Below are 18729 nucleotides of genomic sequence, written 5' to 3' on the forward strand. Positions count from 1 at the left end.
ACTACAAAAGACCCAAACTACAATGCAGCTTTATCCTCCGTACCGTTCTAAAGCTTAGGTCTAAAGTCTAATGCCAGGAGAGGGGTTGGCTAGCAACATGTCTAAAGTCTTTCACCATGAAGTCACAATAGAACCACTGGGGGAAGTGAGCATGGTGTGTGTTTTCATGTCAGGCAAAAGACAGAACTGAAGACCAGGGAAGGGGGACACACTGGCCCTTAATATATGCAGAACTATTGTGTGGAGTCAATGCAGCATGCTAAAATGGGGCAAGTGAGGGAGAAAGACACTGGAGAGAGAGGAGAAAGAAGACCAGGAGGGAAGCACATGCAATAATGAGGTCATGAGGATTTAAGGATATGTCTCGTGGATATCCATCTTAGCAAGTTGCTGGCATGTTTCTGTCTGTTACTTAGCTTAAAGCGCCTCCAGAAATGTTTGCAAGAGCGTTAAAACTTGTTGTTCAGCTACTGTTTTTTTAAAAGACTGCACGTAGTGTGGTGAGGAGGCAAATCGCTGACAACATCTTTGTCTGAGAGTGAGAACCACACTAAGTGCATTTCTGACTGCTGATTGGAGTTTGGATGTGTCAAATGATAAAACCCACAACAATACAAGCTGAAAAAATCTAGACTGAGACCACAAAAGGAAAGAAGCCAGTAGAGGTAAGAGAAATTTTTTATACCTCTTTTGTGCTCAAATATAATGTGTATTGGCTTAACCACTTTATAAAAAAATCAGAAACTCGTAGATGCCTTATAAAACAAATAATTTACTTAATCAGTAGTTAAAATGACTGAGCAGGTGGACCAAAGCCACACCCAAATCTGTTATTAAAAATACAACTTAATTATAAGTATAGTATAGTTTTAAACTTGAGAATATTAATACTTAGTCTGGAACGAAACTTTTGAAGTTTTCATAAAACAATGCCTGCCACAAAATATATGTAATATATATGTAATATATATATATATATATATATATATATATATATATATATATATATATATATATATATATATATACCTACCATTTACATGTTTAACAGTACATTGAACTGAAAATTTACCATTTAAAAAGGTAAAATCATTGTTTATGTATATTTATGTGTACCACTCAGACTAGGCAAACAGCGTGATGTGCACATACAGCTCACCACATCCCCTCACATGTAACCCTTTCCAGGTGTGATGCATCTTTCTATAAGAGTTCAGGTGTTTTAACGGGTGTGGAATGATGTGTGAAGGAATGAGCTCCTGGATTTTGGCCCACCAATGTGTCTTGGTGCTGTTCATTTACTGTATGCCAACAAGCCAAGCCTTTCTTCCCAACTTCTGGTCACGTGTACTAACATTGTCCTGGGATTCATACACACACCAGTACATGACAGAACAAGCTATACTGAACATCACAATGGAAACTCTGAGCAAAAGGATGGAACGTCATCGTGATGTAGATGATGAAGAGCTGGTAGGTTTCGTGCTAGTGAATATTTCCAGTTGGTGCTGTGATGATTTAAAGATTTAGTGTCACTGATTTATTTGTTTCAGTATACTGGGCTTGGTCGAGGGTTTTGGCATGCTGTGGGGGAGGTAGCAAGTGCTAACTCTGAAATGGATTTCTTGAGCTCCACATGTTCTGATCCAGTATACCACTTTGACTCTGAGAGAGTGGAAGGAGCCACCCAGATTCTACGAGAGTTATGGAGCCAGACGGTACTGCAGACCCAGGCTAAGGAGTACCAGGGGGCCAGACATAGCCTGGGTCAGCTTTTCCACTCGTTACAGGTTGGCTAACACATTTTATTTATTATTCTGACAACATTATATGTATTTCCTGTTGAAAAAAGCAACATATGCAGGTTAGGTATGTTTAAAAGCATGGTATCTGGTTTGAGCTGGTTCTGAGCTGGTTATAAGATTGTTGTGAGATGGTCAGGGTTGTCTGCCAATATTACTTGATTAAGAATATGATATTACAGTCACATGTTGCATTGGCCATTAGATGTTTGTAGCATTGTTGTATATTGTTAGCATTACGAAAAAAACTGACTGTTGTATGCGTATGTTTGTAGGACTTTTACAGTCACAGTAACTGGGTGGAGATGGGTCAGCAAGAAGTGTACCTCCACCTTCTGCACCCAGAAGAGCCGTCAGTTGCTGTAGCTTCAGGTGAGTCCCTCAAAAAGCATTTATCAATAAATCATTACCCGCTCAGTGTTCACCATAATGTGTTTATTGTTTTCAGAGGAAACCCCAACCTGTGCAGAGTGCTACAGATTTAGCTGTTACAATAATTTGCTGGAGGAAATGATTCGTCAGACAAAACCACTACTGACTACTGGTTATTTCAGCACTTACCCTGTCAAACCTCAAGGTATAAGCTTCATCATGCAAGTTAAGTGAATAAAATATGTCCTGGTCAATTTTCACCAGTGATGGTAATAACGGCATTACTAACGGCATTATTTTTTGTCAAGAACCAGTAATCAAACAAATTTCCCCCGTTACAATGCCGTTACCGATATTGATAATAAAACATGGCGTTATTTTTCAGCCTTTTTTAGAAACAATAAACGACAAACAATATCTTAAACACCACCACGAGTCTTAAGCTCAAGTCAATCATTGAGGAATCATACTGGAATCATTTTATTTAAACATTGATACATTTTTTGGATTACCAAAAAAAATTATTTTGCATCCTGGTAATTGGGGGAATGTGCTTAATTATTACAGTAGTACAATCTTAATCATTTACTTTTACTACTGTAATTGGTATTACCTTGAGTTTTGGGTGAAACATATTGGAGTGAAATATAACCTAGAAATCTTCATATTTCATGAGATTCACCTCTTTATTCGTCGTTAAACTCTTTAGTTTAAGTTATTGTAAAGAACCATATCTTCTAAACCTATAAAAGCTAATCTGATTTATGATTCATTCTGATGATTTAGTACGCTATTGTTTTGTTATTGAAAAGGAAAGTGCAGTCATGGTGGGATTCTGGACAGCAGTCGTCACCAGGGAGCTGAGGGAGGAATCAACAAGGACAGCACATCTCCGCTGTTCTCCCCTCATCACTACCTCCATAAAGAAGCTGCCCATCTGGCTACCACAGCAACCCTCAGAGTGCTCCAAGACCTCCGCAATGAGGTGGGGCCCAAAAGCTTCCTCAGGTCAGAGGTCAATTTAAAAATCACTACTGCTTACAGTGATCTACAAAGAAAAAGTGGGACTCATGATTAACTTTAGACGCCTTTTGATGCCTTTTGTTAAAAAGGAACACACCTATAACAATTGGAAGTTATTGGGTGATGGCACTTTTAGCATAGCTTAGCATAGATCATTGAGTCCAATTTAACCAGTAGCATTTTTGACCAGAGATTCTTTTTCCTATTTAAAACTTGACTCTTTTGTAGTTCTATTGTCCACTAATACTGGTGGAAAATCAAAAGTTGCATATACAATATGATTAGGAAGTTTACTTCCTTTTCAGTGTAATAATTAAGAGGTTTTACTGCTGTAACATGACCACAGCAGGGACAGTGTTATCACACAGCACTTGAAAACAGCCAGACCCTCTTGCCTGCACAGAGAGCGTGTCTTACAAACTGGGGACTATTTTCCACAGGCAATTCACGATATCACTGCGCCATGTTATGGCAGCAAACCTCCTTGATTATTAGACTGCAATGGGAGTATAATTCCTAATCATATTGGCATAGAAAATATCATTTTCAAAATCTTTTCATTTTCCGCTGGTCTTAGTACATGATATAACTACAGAATAGTCAAGTTTTAAATAGGAAAAATGTCAAAACTCTTTGGTGATGTTTAACCCCATGCTACTGGTCTAATTGGATTCAATGATCTATGCTAAGCTATTCTAAAAGTGCTATTGCCAGACCTAGAGATTGGCTGAAGGGATTTCAAAACAGTAAAACTCAGTTTATTATCTCTGGGAGAGAGAGAATGAGCCTATTTCCAATAATGTGGAGTGTTCCTTAATGAGTGCATTAAAGGATAGCACGTCTGTGAATTTTTTACCTTCCTGTTTACAGTTTTGTTGAAAAACTATTTGGAAAAGCTTTTTCCATGGTTTGCTAATTCAGTAAATTAAACCGTTTTTTTCCAATGTCTGTGGAAACCTGTAGGCTCTTTAGTGTCCAGCAGCCCCCAACACTGGTCTTTGTCATGGACACAACTGGCAGCATGTTTGAGGAGATCACAGCAGCCCGACTCAGAGCCCTCTCCATAATACAGGCACGAGAAAAGAGTCAACGCACTAGTCTGCCTGGCACCTTCATTCTAGTGCCTTTTCATGACCCTGGTTAGAATGATATGCTTCTAACAGCAGAATTAGTTGCATTTGGATGTTTACACAGTTCTACCCTAAGCACACTGATGATATCTCAGGTTTTGGGCCAGTGAAGGAAACAGATGACCCTCATCAGTTCATGCAGTACATGGAGGATCTGACGGCTCTTGGAGGTGGGGATGAACCAGAGATGTGTCTCTCTGCCCTTCAGGTAAGCATAACACATTCTCAAACATTGAACAAAGTTAAAAATTATAACAGACTTGCTATGGATAAAAACAGGGAAACCCCTGTATTTGTGGACAACTAATAAAAGTCTTGGAGGTGAGCAACCTCCAATGTGTAGAACTGTTCCAATTCAAGGGCTGCATCCTCAGAATACAAACAGCTTTAAAGAGTTTTAGTTGTCTGATGTCAGTATCCATGGAATTAACACCTCATACATAAATTTAACTTTTTGGTCTACCGTTTAGAGAAACAATGTTCAATTTCTCATATGTAATTTGACATTCATTGTGCAATTCAAATTTTCATACCATTTGTTGTTGCTCACAAACTTCTCCAAAGAAGACTCCTCACGATATTGTATCCACGGCCAAAACATTCCCACCTTATACCCCTGGTGTCTTTACCCCTATTTGGTTAAAGTAAAAGTTCTCACTCTGCTATATCCAGCTCAGTGTAAAGTAATATGCTAAAACAGTGGAACCGAAACCTTAACACAGGGAATGTAACACTCAGATTTAAAGTGACAGGTGAATCAATCTGTCCCTAGTTCTTTCCCTTCATTAACATATATAGCAGAGCTGGACTGGTACCTATTGAACATGTTTTCAAAATGTTAGTTTAAAGTGTAGTGATCATTGGAAATGCAGCACGTGCGCCCACAAAGCCACTTCCTCTTCTCTCTGCAGTCATGTCTCTGCTTCTCTTGCACTTGTTGAGCAGACTCCAATCTATTTGCTACCATTTGTCAAGACGGCTTTTCCAGAACTGTCTGGTCACATTTAAAATTTGAACACTCAAAGCATTTAATCTTGGTGATTCACAACCACAGTTGTTTTTGCGCAATCAGCTCTTTGTTGGATTTTTAACTATCACTTTCAATGTCTCTAGATTTCATAAACCTCATTGGTTTAACAACAGCAGTTCCACATTCTATTTTAATCTCTTTTTTACAAAGTAAGAGCAAACAGTTTCTTGAGTGCAAAACAAAGAAAACGGCTCTTCTGACATACAATATGGTGTATAACATAATAACAACAAATTATCTGCCTTGCATATTTTACTAGAAAATAATATTACTGTGAGATGTCTATTATATATCTGTTCAAATGAAAATGTACATTTCATTTGGTCACCCAATTTCGTTCTCCAAAATTTTGTCCATGACTACGATTTTCATAATTCTTATATAATCCTCTACAGGTGCATATTCTAATCCTGTTCCCATTTCAGAATTTATTAAATAATTTATTAAATATTTGAATAATTTTACAAAGTAAAAAGATCTATAAATCTTAGGATATCAGTATTGACCTTGTTTAACTCTTAAAAAAAACTGAAATAATAAAAAGTGCATACATCTTCTCAGATCCTGATGTTACATTTACATTTACATTTAGTCATTTAGTCATTAATTGCAATAGAAGCAATTCATATCAACAAAATAAGCACATAAGCAAAAAGTTACGATAAGCACTCTTTCATGTCAAAGGCAGATTTTATAAATATGAGCGTTGGTGTGGATTTAAGCATTTGCACATTCTACGATCAAATCTGTGTGTATGCACGCTTTATAAATGAAGCCTCCAGTGTTTACAAATCGTACATGTAAATGAAGTTAAATGCCCTTTACAGAAAAAGGTAAAACAATGATGTCAGATTTTTTTGTATTTTGCCTACCTCTACCTTTTTGAAGCAAAGTACGAAGGAATAATTATGCATATTAACAAAAGTATATAAGTATATCCTTTTTTTTTTAAACGACCAATCACTTTACTAAATTGCACCCTTATTCTTTGGCTGGAAGCCCTTTGAAGCTGCATTGAAACTGGAGTTTGGACCTTCAGCCCGTTGATCCTAATTGAAGACCATTATAAGAAGAAAGCTAAATATAGGTTTTATTCAAGCAAAGAGCATGTTGCAATATGAATATGATTAATAATGGTATACCTCTCCCAAATATGGTGATGACTTTCCATCAAAAAGCTGCTTTATTTATCTACCCAAATTTACTGGCGAATATAAGATCTATACACTATCACTGATTATACACAGAATCACAGCTACCTATCGCCTAATCAGGTCTCACAGAAACTGAGCCTAGAAAAATATAATAAACACTACACAGCACTACATTTACTTAAAGTAATTTGTCCTAAATGTTATGGTCCAGTGGTACTTTTACTTAGGACACATTTGTAACACTTTAGCTTAGCATGAAACACGTATGGTTGTAAATTGTACCAATAACAGTGGTGTACATTCTAAATGTGTCTCTATCTGTGTCTCTTATGTGTGTGAATGTGTCTGTGGGTCAGTTGGCTCTAACCCATAGCCCTCCGCTGTCAGAGATATTTGTATTCACAGACGCTTCTCCTAAAGACCATCATCTGCAAAATGCAGTCCAGGCTCTCATACTGGAGAAGCAAATAAAGGTAAACGACAAACACACATTGTTTAAAACATTCAATAATTAGGGTATTATGTTGGTAGCTTAGCATATCAAACTCTACTGACTCTCCTGGGCAGAGAGCTATAAATGTATTGCATATTCCAGATTCCATATTCACTTACGATGTTGCATTTTAGCTGTGATGCTACCTCAGAAAGCTGTTGCCTACAGTATGTAGGCAAGGTAACTTAAGTTTTTGGAACAGAGGCATTGTTTTCACGCATCTAATCTTGGTACGCGCTAGGTGAACTTTTTACTCACTGAAGATCTAAGCGCCAGAGGAAGCGTAAAAGGGATGAGAAAAAGGAAAAGAAGAGAATCTTTATCTCCTGATAGATTTTCTCTGTATTCCTCACTTTCTTCTTTGTCTGGAGGAATGACTATCTTCACTACAAAAACAGACATTCAACAAGTATCAACCATTGTAGAAGACACCACCACCTCAAGCAAGGTAGAGCCAACTGGAAACACAACCTGTTTTAAGAATTAAAGGATTAGTCAACTTTCACAATAGAAATGTACTGATAATGAACTCACTCAAAAAGATGTTCAGAACTTTTTTTCAGTTTAAATGAAATTAATTAATTTTTGAGGACAATGATTACGTAATGAGTGAGGTCCAGTTAGTGCAAGATGAGCCTATGTGGTTAAAAAATTATATATTTTATTCAAATTTAAAAAAATTAATTTACTAAACGTTTTACTAGTTAAGACATTTATTCCTGGCCTGGGATCATGTAGAGCCTTTGAAGCTAAATTGAAATTGCAATTTGGATCTTCAACCCTTTGATTTCCATTGAAATCCAACATATGGAGAAAAATCCTAGAACGTTATCCTCAAAAATGTTAATTTCTGTTTTACTGAAGAATGAAAGGCATGAACATCTTGAATGACATTGTGATGAGTAAACTACCGGGAAATTTTTTATCTGGAACTAAACGAATCATTTAATTACAGTCAGAATTTAATACAGGATTCTGAATTACCATGCTTTTAATTTTTTTTAAATAGGTAACTCTGCTTCATGCAGAAAGTGAATCAAATTCATCAAACTCTTTCAGAGTGGACAAAGCTGTGACAAAAGTTATGCTGCACATCACTGGTCAGCTGACACATTGTGAGCTTGTCAGTCCCTCAGGTACTTACAAAGAACTTTTACTAGAAGCAAACAGTCCCTCCACCTACCTAAGCACAACAAAGTCGGCTTTCCTCACCACTAGTTCTTTGATGTCTGTTTGGTACTTGACTTCAATAACCATATAAAAAGTCCAAATCTTCATATACTTTGGTGGTGGAATGATCTGAACTCCAAACAGTAAATTTCTAGCGCCATAAAAAGAGAAATATCCCTTAAATGCTTGACTCACAACTGTTAATGCACACTTTATTCTGTCTCTGCTTTCACTTTATAATCTATTGTATATCTCTATACCTTTTTGAATCACTGTACATTGTAGAGTTCCTCATTTTCCTAATATTTATTTCTCAGGTGTTCAACAAACTCTTCCTGGTACTGACGGTCCCCTAGCAGTGCTAAACTCATATGACGGTCTAAATAGAATAAGCCTGCTGCCTACACTACAGATAGGTATATGGCAACTTAGAGTCAAAACCATTGGGCCAATGACATTCAACGTACTGGGTAAATATGCACGTGAAATCACCCAATCTTAATATGATGCAGTTAGTAATAAAAATATGTTACAGTCATGTGTGTAACCCTCTAGGTGATAGCAGCTTGGACTTCCTATATTATTTTGCAAGAGAATCTAATGAGACACATCCAGGACTGAGGAAAATGGAGGGCAGTCCTATAGCAGGTCTTTCTCTTTGTTGTCTGAGACATTTGTGTAATGCTAAACATTAGTTTAGTATTTTCACTGTTGTTGGGATCTATTCGCATCTTTTCCTGACTGTGTTATTTTTTACTACCACATTTCTTCATAGGAGTTCCAGTGTTTTTAGTGGTTGCTGTGACAGGCATATCACCCAATGAGGAGGCCTCATTCAGTCACATGACCCTGTTGGGGCCTAATGGGGAGAGCCTACAGAAGGTATGGCTAAACTCCACATCTTCTCATTGGTCTGAAGAGGAGCTAGTGGGGTACATGGACTCAGTTCCCAGGATGCCATTCAGCATGCGATTGTCTGGAAAGGATAAAAGAGGCAACTTGCTCGAAAGAGTTTCCACTGAGATGATTCAACCGACACATGTGCAGATACAGGTACGAATGGAATAAATTCAAAAATAATGTGCTGGCAAATCATAAAACATTCAATGAAAAGTGCCCTTCTTCCCTAGGTGCATTCAGCTCCACAGCTTCTCCCAGGTCACAGCTCGACTGTGTTGTTTGAGATAATCAATCATGGTCCCAATCGTCATTTTAGTCTTTCAGCAAAAGATGACCATGGGTATCTATCCCACCCAGACCAACAAAGGTGAGAACGATAAAAGGAAAGCTAAATGACACAAATACAACAGTATTTACTAACTGTATATAAAACACATCTACCTAATGACTGAATGTTTAGAATCAGTTTGGTTGAAGATTTATATACTTTTATATTTCAGCAATACAGGTTATACATGTCATTATTCCATTTTAGGCTATTTATAAGTGCAATGGGCTCTGAGAAGCGGGAGGTTGAATTAAGGACCCCTCATACTGCTCAGGCAGGGACAGCCATCACCCTGACTCTCACTGTTCAGGCAGAAGACTTACCACAGAATTATGCTGTGGTACATTTGGCAGTCATACCTGAGGTAAGAACCATCATTTATGTGTGTGTTTGTGTGTGTGTGTGTGTGTGTGTGTGTGTGTGTGTATAAAAGCACTAAACAGATTGAGAACAGACACAGGCTGGGATCCCAAACCAGAGGCCTCATTTAATAAAAGAGTGTGCATGCACTTAAATCCACAGCAATGCTTGTACCTAAAAAAACGTTGTTGAGCAAAATTTTTGTATGTACGTTCATTCTATAAATCGCACATACGCATATCAGGGAAATAATCACAAGATCAAATTTAGGAATTTTTATAAATGAGCCCCTATAATCGGTGGACACTGTTTTAGGTGTGTCTCAATTTACTGCCTCATATGTGAATTCTGAATGTTTAAATGTGATCATGTAACAATTTCAGGAACCCGACAAAAAACCTCCAACATGTTCTTCCGTGCATGTGGAGTCCTCCTGCCCCTCTTTGTGCTCTCAGAGCAGCTGGAAAGTCTCACTTTTAGCAAAAGACAGAGGTCACTCTGGACTGGCATCCATAGAGCTGGCACAAGGAGAAGGCACTCTTATTCTGTCAGAGATGTCTATGCAGAGACGTCAAGAACATTTCCCACAGCTTCATGAAGAGACCCCGGGAGGAGTCCATCTTCCATTGCTACAACCACAAAAAGACACCTCAGAACAGCACTTTGGAACAGAATCCAAACAAAGACTGGATGGAGTCTGGTTATTGAAGGGGGATCATCCAGTAAACATCAGTGAATGGACTAAGGGGAAACCTGTAAAGATGCATTATTCCTCAGGCTGCTGTGCCCCTCATGCAGAGATAGTGCTGTGGGATAGAGCAGGAAATATGAGACGTTGTCCTCTCAAAGCCAGGCAGGAAAGGGCATTACAAGAAAAGAACAGGGCACATAGTGAGGAATCTACTTCATGGCTAGATTTCATGTTGTGGTGCCACTTAACACTGATCTTTTTTCTATGAAAATAAATTTAATTTGTTGAGTTACTCTTTTATGCAACTCTGTGTGGACACATATCACTAGTCTTTAGTATCTAGCATGCTTAAAGGGATAGTTCCCCCAAAAATTACTCACCCCCATTTTGTTCCAAACCTGTAAGACCTTTGTTTTTATCAAAAGTATCTTTTGTGTTCTGAAGATACAAAGGTCTTATAGATTTGGAATGACATTAAGCAGAATAATTCATGAAATAACTTTCATTTTTGGGTGTATATTTGGGTACTATTTCTTTAAATACTAGTACACAGAAAAACAATAAATGTTACTCAGGGATAGTATATTCTGTGTTTAGGTCTTCACATGATATTTGTATTATTATGTCGGGATTTTTGTACAAACAATAACTTACAAGTGAATGTAATATAATGATTTCAAGTTGTCACAATAAAGGTTTTCCAAGATACTAAAAAATAGCCTATTATTTAAACACATCTTAAGAATCCAAAAGTACACAGTTAGAATGCCATTATAATTCCAGCAATAAAAAAAATTACATGTATGGGCTTGTGTTTTATATTCATTGCACAAACAATGTAGGTGAATGAATCTGTTTCTTGAAAGAGTGGAGTGATCCAGTAATTTAACCGTCCATTCATATGGACTCCCTGTGTCCCAATATGTATAGCCTACTATCCACCCTCCTTAAATAGTATTCAAAACAGGGAACGCCACCTACTGGCAGTTTTGTTGTCATTTACTTATCCATGACAGACCTAAATAGCTAAAAATACATTTTGTAAAAAATTATTTATTTATCAATATTTCCTATAATTCCTTAATTTCAGGCCCCAGAAGAATTATATATATTTATGTACAGGACCCATTAAACCAGTATCCTAGCTTCAAAATATACCTGACCAGCATATGCAGTTTTTTTTCAACATTTTTATCCAAAGCAACTTTTTGGGGACAGGTGTTGTTCAAAGTACAAACTAGAGAGGGAAGTAATAAAGAGAGTGACAAGGTTTTTTTATTATTGTTATTTAAATTTAGGATGAAGTCAATTAGTGTAAATGATCAGAGATTCAACATTCTGGTTAGGGGTTTGAAGATCATTCCACCATGCAGGAACCGCTAACCTGATTTTACTTAGCACTAGCCCAGCACTAGTGCGACAGCAGAACCTGATTTTCTGAGTTCAACGTGTTCCTGGATCAACATCTTTGTTGACCCTGGAACAACATTTTGATTAGCCAATCAGATTTGAAGAACCATTTTATAGTTTTTGTGAAGTTTAGGTTGATAATCAGTGATTGGGACTACATCAGTGTCATTCATCATTCATCATTTCCTCTGATTTTAGGCATTACTCTTGGGTATGGTTAGGTTGGTTTTAATCTTTGGTTTAAAATGTTGTTCCAGGGTCAACAAAATATACTGACCAAGAAACACACAGAACACAGCAATATCAGGACATGCAAGTGCGACATGTCCCTGGATCAAAATCTGGAACATGATTGTGATTAGCTAATCAGGTTTGAAGAAGCAATTTAGTTTTAGTTTATGAAGTTTAGTGCTTGTACAGCAGTGTCATTTAAATCTGATTTTAGGGATTAAACATGGTTAAGTTTAGGTTTAGGTGTAGAGATATGGTCAACAAAATATGTTTTGTAACACATTGAACTTGGCGAAATCAGGACATGCAGGACCATGGTATCACTCGCTAGCACTTCTCAGACTTCTGAGTTGAAGTAGTCAGGTGTTAAAGCCTATGATAAGGTTGTTTTATGCAAGCACATCTATGTCTTGAACTTGATGCGAGCCCCAGTGCAAGGAGATAAAGAGAGGCATAACACGGGCTTGTTGAAGACCAGTCTTTGCATTATTTACTGATTTTGCCTACCTGTCTTTTCTGTTTCTTAAATAATAACTTTATCTGTAAATGTGGTTGTCAGTTCAGCTAGTGAGGATCTGTCAATGAATAGCTTGAAACATTTGTATAAACTAATGTTAACCAGAGAACTAAGCAGAAAGCAATACATCAACCACCACTACATTTATTGCAGCCTGGACATCAATGTGAAACCTGTGTGGAATGGACAGAACGCAAGGACAAATAGAGGAGCGAGGGTACTGGGGCAGCAAAGCAGAGTTTCTTCTGGCTGTGGCAGGGAATGTGATTGGACTGGGTAACGTCTGGAGGTTTCCTTACCTCTGTTACAAGTATGGAGGAGGTAGGAAACTAGCTGCGACCTAAATACACAATATACACTTACTCCCTTAGCATTATGCCAGGGATATTTAAAAAATATGTTTTTGTGCTGGTGTGTTCTCAGGGGCGTTCCTGATCCCCTACCTGGTGTTTGTGGTTACCTGTGGGGTGCCTCTGTTCCTGCTGGAGACGGCCATGGGACAGTACACACAGGAAGGGGGCATTACTTGTTGGCGTCGGCTCTGTCCATTAGCTGAGGGTTAGTCATGAGGGCATCTCTTTATAAAATCTCTCTCAAATCTGATCTAATCGTTTTGCTTTGAAACGCTTTTGTCACACCGTTTTATCAAAGTGGCATTTTCTCTTTATATCAGCTATTACCTTTTCCTTTTTTCTTTGAAAAACATGAATATACGTTTCAGTAGAAAAAGACTCATGGAAGAAAGCATCTGGTTTAATAAATAATCAGTAGAAAGACACCAAACTCAAAGTGCATGCAGTGTAAAAGAAACCTGCATTCATTTTGAACTAGGTAAATCATCCTTCAATTCTTTTTTTGATTCTTTGCTAGTCATTATGTCTGTTCCCTCTAGTCATTATATCTGTTTTCTCTTGTTAGGTATTGGTTATGCAGGACAACTTATTCTTCTGTACAGCTGCATGTATTACATCATCATTCTTTCCTGGGCGCTTTTCTACCTCATTTTCTCCTTTAGCTCCCAACTGCCTTGGGCCAGCTGTGACAACACCTGGAACACAGGTGATGATTTAAATACATAAATAAACAATGTTAAACCCATCTGCTGCCATTTTTAGAATATCAAATCTAACTTTACCACTTTTTTTTTTTCTCAGATGACTGTGTAAATCTTGCTGCAAAGAATTTGACCCTCAACCGGACAACCCTGATTAATTCAACACCTGCAGCTACTGAGTTCTGGGAGTAAATAATTAAAGTCATAGGCCTACTAGTTCTGGAAGAGCATTGTGAACAATGTCTTTTGGGGGACCATCAAAATAAATAAAAATAAAGATATTTAGCAGACATTCTAGCAATACTCTAATGACTGGTGGTTAGCACGTAGTTACATAAGGTTACTCATAGTTAGTAGAATGTCTAATCCATCAAAAAAAAAGTGCTACCAAAGATTGTTTCCCACTCATTACAGACGCAGAGTGCTGTCTCTCTCCGGAGGTATTGAGGAGATCGGTCAGATCAACTGGGAGATTCTTCTCTGCCTTATTGCAATGTGGGTCATATGTTATTTCTGCATCTGGAAAGGAGTCAAATCTACAGGCAAGGTGTTCAAAATGTTACTTTATTTGTATGTACTATTTATTTGTAAGAAAAATGTGTTTTTTGGCATTCATTTAATATTGCCATTGTGCCACTAGGTGGTGTATTTCACAGCTACATTTCCTTATGTGATGCTGCTGGTGTTGCTGATTCGTGGGTTAACTCTTCCTGGAGCTCTTCAGGGGGTTGTGTTTTACCTGTACCCTGAACCGGCCCGGCTCTTTGACCCACAGGTAACCCCATAATTTACGCCTCTACTTTTACAACACCTTATAATCACATATCTCCTAAACCTAATGACTAGATTACATAAACATTTAACATTTTTAACATATTGCTCCATTAAAAAGTATATATTTTTCCTGTAACTAGCAACACATTTGTACTATCGTTTTATTGATATTGCTGTGTGTAGGTCTGGTTGGAGGCCGGAGCTCAAATCTTATTTTCCTACAGTGTGTCTGTTGGCACTCTCACTGTTTTAGCCAGCTACAATAAATACAACAACAACTGCTACAGGTTAGTATTGATGCTTTCAATAAAATGACAAAGACTAAGAATAAAAATGAGCAAAGAACTGAACAACTTAGCTATTTGTTATTAGTTAAGCAAACTGTCACCTTCGAATTATAAGGTTCGATCTGACATTTTTGTCAAAATGGAGTTATTCAAATGTTCAACTCAAAACTGCTCAAAATGCACATAGAACCTGTGAAATGCAAAACAATGAATGCTTTTGTAATCTGTGTCTATCAGGGACAGCTTGTGGCTTTGCGTTCTGAACAGTTGCACAAGTTTGGTGGCTGGCTTTGCTGTGTTCTCAGTCTTGGGCTTCATGGCCCAAGAGCAGGGCGTCCCCATTGCAGAGGTGGCAGAGTCAGGTATTGTAGCATTTCCTGAAAACACTGGATGTTATTATAAGACACTGTACTCCAAGTAATGACTAAGAATAATTACTGCTCAAAATCTGATCTTTTACAGGACCAGGACTGGCATTCATAGCTTATCCACAAGCAGTAGCTATGATGCCTCTTCCTCAGTTGTGGGCTGTCTGTTTCTTCATCATGATTATTTTGCTGGGCCTAGATACACAGGTGAGCAAAAACTGACAAATAAGTGGTAACATCTCAAAATGCAAATCACTACAAAGTTTGCTATTGCAATATAAAATTAATCAAAATTTTAGTTCTCTGAATACTAATTAAATAATTTGATTTAACATTTCTAGGTATAAATAAGAGTAACATTTACACTGAATATTTATTCAGAAAAAGCAGGGTCTGCAAACATTGAGTATTTCAGGCTTTTGGCAGCTCCAAATTCATCTGAGATCTTTTGGTGTTAGTGTGTTGAAGGGTAGTTCACCCAACAATGAAAATGATATCATCATTTACTCACCCTCATGTTGTTCCATACCTATGACCTTCCCTTTAAAGTTTGTTTCAATGGAAGCCGTCACAACATCAGTGATGGACCTGTTCCCCACCATTCTGCGCAGAGAAGGACGGCGAGAAATCTTCATCCTGTTCTTCTGTCTTGTATGCTTCTTGGGACAACTGATCATGGTTACTGAGGTCAGAAGAAACTGCATTTGGTGTGAGAAGAGTAAAATAAACAAAATTTGAATTCCCCAGTACTAAAAGTACTATACTTTTTTAAACACATTTCCTAGGAAAGACAAAAATAGCTTTTTAAACAAAAAGCTGAAAAAAAGACTATGAACTGGATTCAGAATGATAATCAAAACGAAAGCTTGACAGTCATTATTACCTCTTCATCAGTTGACAATTATTTGTTTTGATGCTGTTTTATGTCAATGATCGTGTTACATCTATTGTTTTTTTTTTTTTTGTACAGAAGATGTGTACTACCATATTCGGAGCACAAGTATAGCTCAAATATATCTAGACTTTTAAGTATAATTCATGTCACTTAAATGTACAGATAGCCCATTTCTGAGAAGTAAATAAAAAGTAGACTAAAAGTATACTTACCTATTTTAGTTCTAAAAGTAGTATACTAACAGCATATAAACTTATTTTTCATACAGGTTAATAAAGTATCACACTACAAAGGTATAAAAGTATTGTGACCTGCAGGGGGGGATGTATGTATTCCAGTTGTTTGACTACTACGCCTGTAATGGAGCCTGTGTACTGTTCCTGTCTGTGTTTGAGTCTCTGGCAATGGGTTGGATTTTTGGTGAGTTGCACACAGGCACACAATCACAACATGAAAGCATGCAACAGAATGCATTGTCAGTGTTGGAAAGCCAATGAAACTAAGTCATCTACATACCACAGGGGCTGAGAGGATGTTTGACATCATTGAAGACATGACAAAGTCACGACCCAATTACATATTCATGCTGTGCTGGAAATACCTGACTCCTCTCGTATCTGTGGTGTGTGATTCTGCATTATTGGGCCTGTTTTTGTCCTATAATTTTGAAGATTTGTTTGAGAATATCTGAAGCATTTCTTAACCACAACCACCTCAGCTGAATTCAGTTCTTTTTATCCTTACTTCTTTTGCATTCTTTCTCACAATTTCTCCATCTCCTCTGTCCATTCTCAGGTGTCTTTTGTCTGTTCTATGGTGGAGTATACACCCCTCACTTTTAACCGCTGGTATGTGTACCCAGACTGGGCGTATGTACTAGGCTGGTTACTGGCTCTATCCTCCATCGTACTGGTGCCTGGATGGGCACTGGGTCAACTGTTTGCTGGGAAAGGGAGTCTAAAACAGGTCAGGAGGACCCTGTTTATCCCTGGCGTTTTATAAGATAAACAAAGCAAGATAAATGCTAATCTAGTCATCTAACCAAGAGAATATGTCTAGTACTCACAGTTTTAGTACTACCTAACACTTGTTTGTCTTGACAGCGTTGGCGTCACCTGTGCAGACCTGATCCAGAGCTTCCTCTCACCACTGAACAAAGAGCTGAAATGAAGGAAACTCCTCTTAACACAGAGATGGAAGACTTAGTTAGGGCAAACATAGTTGATGAAAATGGATACTAAAAAAAAAAAATTAAATTGTACTCTATATTTTCAGTACTATTCAAATAAATACGATAAAGGATAATAAAAAAGATGCTTTAGCAACTTGCACAAACAAGGTCTAAAATGCATTTCTTCATCTCTAGCAATAGGTAAGCCTATCTGCTCAAAGTTAGTCAGAGGATATCCCTAAACCAGTTATTTTACATTACAAAGAAAAACTGTAAAAATGTTTATGCATTTCTTTAATAAGTATTTCAGAGTATGTGTCTTAATATTTAGGTTTTGTCCTTTTCGAGTTTGATGGTCTTAGCTCATGATCTCAGATATTGGTTCTTACTTTGTGTCATGTTCCTCAGTTCCCTATCTGTCGGTCAATACGATTTATGTCGTGACGACAGACTGGTGTATTGCTTGGAGCCCTGGGCCCGTATTCACAAAACATTTATCATTTATCAACATTTAGTAAAAAAAAAAAAAGTAAAAATCAAATGGGTTTAGTTACAATGTAATGCATTTATTAAGCATTTTTCTTAATAAATGCATGTCCAAACTCATGATAGACACTGATTTAACTGTGGTGACACACAACATGCCATTATGTTAAATATAACTACTTCTCATAAAGAACAAGAACATGGTTTTCTTTTTCAATGAAATACCAGTAGTCTAATTATGCATTCTTTATAACAACTTGTTCACCATATTATTCATAATTTCAAGCAGACATATATTATAGATTCATCTTTAGGGCTATTAAGTACTAAGTGATTCAGTCAAGATCAGCGAGTGATTTTACTTTTAGCAACTAAATTAGGCTGCTATATCCTATAAGTTTTCTCTTGTATCATCAAATTTATCCATACGCCTGCTCTTCTCTTACTCCCACATAGTGAGATTTTTTAAAGGTTTTATGAGACATGTGTATGTTAGCTTATGTCTTGTAGGATAGATCGATAGACTATGATATGTTGGAATGTAAGTTACGCATCTAACCTCCGATCCCCGCAGCAGATTCATTCTGAATAAATTGTACCCCGAATGGTCCCTCCCTAACATTTTGGTCTAGTTTTTATTCGTTGACGAAAACGTCAATACATTTTCGTTATAGTCTTTGTCATTTAAAATTAGTTTTCATTCGTTATCGTCTCGTTTTGTTGGGTGACCAAAACTGTTGTTGATGAAAATTAGGACAAATTATTCATCAACGAAATTAACACTGCCCTTTGCCAGAAGTAAGGTATTTAGGTTAGAATTTGAAACTAGAATATTGTTTGTTAGAAAAACCCATCGCTCCATTTGCTTCTGAGGACATGTGATAACTCCCAGCTGTACCCTGAAAGTGTACATCTAGGAGATATCTATTTGATGTCTGCATTTACATCTGCAAGACGTATTATTTAGGTAGATGTCTATTAGATGTCTGTTAGATGTTTATGATTTAAAATGTATGTAAAACTGACATCTGAAAGACATCTGCCAGATGTTTGTAAACAGCAGATGCTTTCCAGATCAAGAGG

The 18729-nt window shown here is 37.3% G+C and overlaps 2 protein-coding genes across 4 annotated transcripts; both read left to right on the plus strand.

The window, feature by feature from the left end:
* Positions 1-241: 241 nt before the first annotated feature.
* Positions 242-11225, plus strand: vwa7 (von Willebrand factor A domain containing 7). Its single transcript, XM_043264007.1, has 17 exons — positions 242-665; positions 1189-1473; positions 1554-1790; positions 2078-2174; positions 2251-2379; positions 2987-3182; positions 4161-4336; positions 4423-4535; positions 6868-6984; positions 7246-7452; positions 8014-8140; positions 8492-8644; positions 8730-8822; positions 8950-9227; positions 9305-9441; positions 9610-9766; positions 10146-11225. The coding sequence occupies exons 2-17, from the start codon at positions 1237-1239 to the stop codon at positions 10719-10721; spliced, it is 3030 nt and encodes a 1009-aa protein (XP_043119942.1). The 5' UTR covers positions 242-665; positions 1189-1236; the 3' UTR covers positions 10722-11225.
* A 1518-nt stretch (positions 11226-12743) lies between these two features.
* LOC122362996 (sodium- and chloride-dependent GABA transporter 2-like) lies at positions 12744-18265 on the plus strand. 3 transcript variants are annotated; one of them, XM_043264839.1, is made up of 14 exons: positions 12744-12932; positions 13035-13169; positions 13530-13670; positions 13766-13853; positions 14080-14212; positions 14306-14440; positions 14623-14726; positions 14964-15088; positions 15189-15301; positions 15644-15781; positions 16307-16409; positions 16511-16611; positions 16785-16955; positions 17093-18265. In XM_043264839.1, exons 1-14 carry the CDS (start codon positions 12794-12796, stop codon positions 17228-17230), a joined length of 1764 nt encoding a protein of 587 aa, XP_043120774.1. In that variant the 5' UTR covers positions 12744-12793; the 3' UTR covers positions 17231-18265. The 3 variants fall into 3 exon arrangements, with proteins under 3 accessions (XP_043120774.1, XP_043120775.1, XP_043120776.1); XM_043264840.1 differs by having other exon boundaries at positions 16328-16409; XM_043264841.1 differs by lacking the exons at positions 12744-12932; positions 13035-13169 and adding an exon at positions 13185-13442.
* Positions 18266-18729: the final 464 nt, after the last annotated feature.

Source organism: Puntigrus tetrazona, chromosome 18, assembly GCF_018831695.1.
Source record: "Puntigrus tetrazona isolate hp1 chromosome 18, ASM1883169v1, whole genome shotgun sequence".
Taxonomy (NCBI): Eukaryota; Metazoa; Chordata; class Actinopteri; order Cypriniformes; family Cyprinidae; genus Puntigrus; species Puntigrus tetrazona.

Bases quoted from the DNA above. Each gene is read 5' to 3' on its own strand.
- vwa7 (XM_043264007.1), top strand. From the start codon at position 1,237: ATGATGTGTGAAGGAATGAGCTCCTGGATTTTGGCCCACCAATGTGTC. The intron at 1,474-1,553 runs GTAGGTTTCGTG...TATTTGTTTCAG, and splicing joins ATGTAGATGATGAAGAGCTG to TATACTGGGCTTGGTCGAGG. The intron at 8,141-8,491 runs GTACTTACAAAG...TTTATTTCTCAG, and splicing joins TGAGCTTGTCAGTCCCTCAG to GTGTTCAACAAACTCTTCCT.
- LOC122362996 (XM_043264839.1), top strand. From the start codon at position 12,794: ATGGACAGAACGCAAGGACAAATAGAGGAGCGAGGGTACTGGGGCAGC. The intron at 13,170-13,529 runs GTTAGTCATGAG...TTCTCTTGTTAG, and splicing joins GCTCTGTCCATTAGCTGAGG to GTATTGGTTATGCAGGACAA. The intron at 15,782-16,306 runs GTCAGAAGAAAC...TGTGACCTGCAG, and splicing joins AACTGATCATGGTTACTGAG to GGGGGGATGTATGTATTCCA.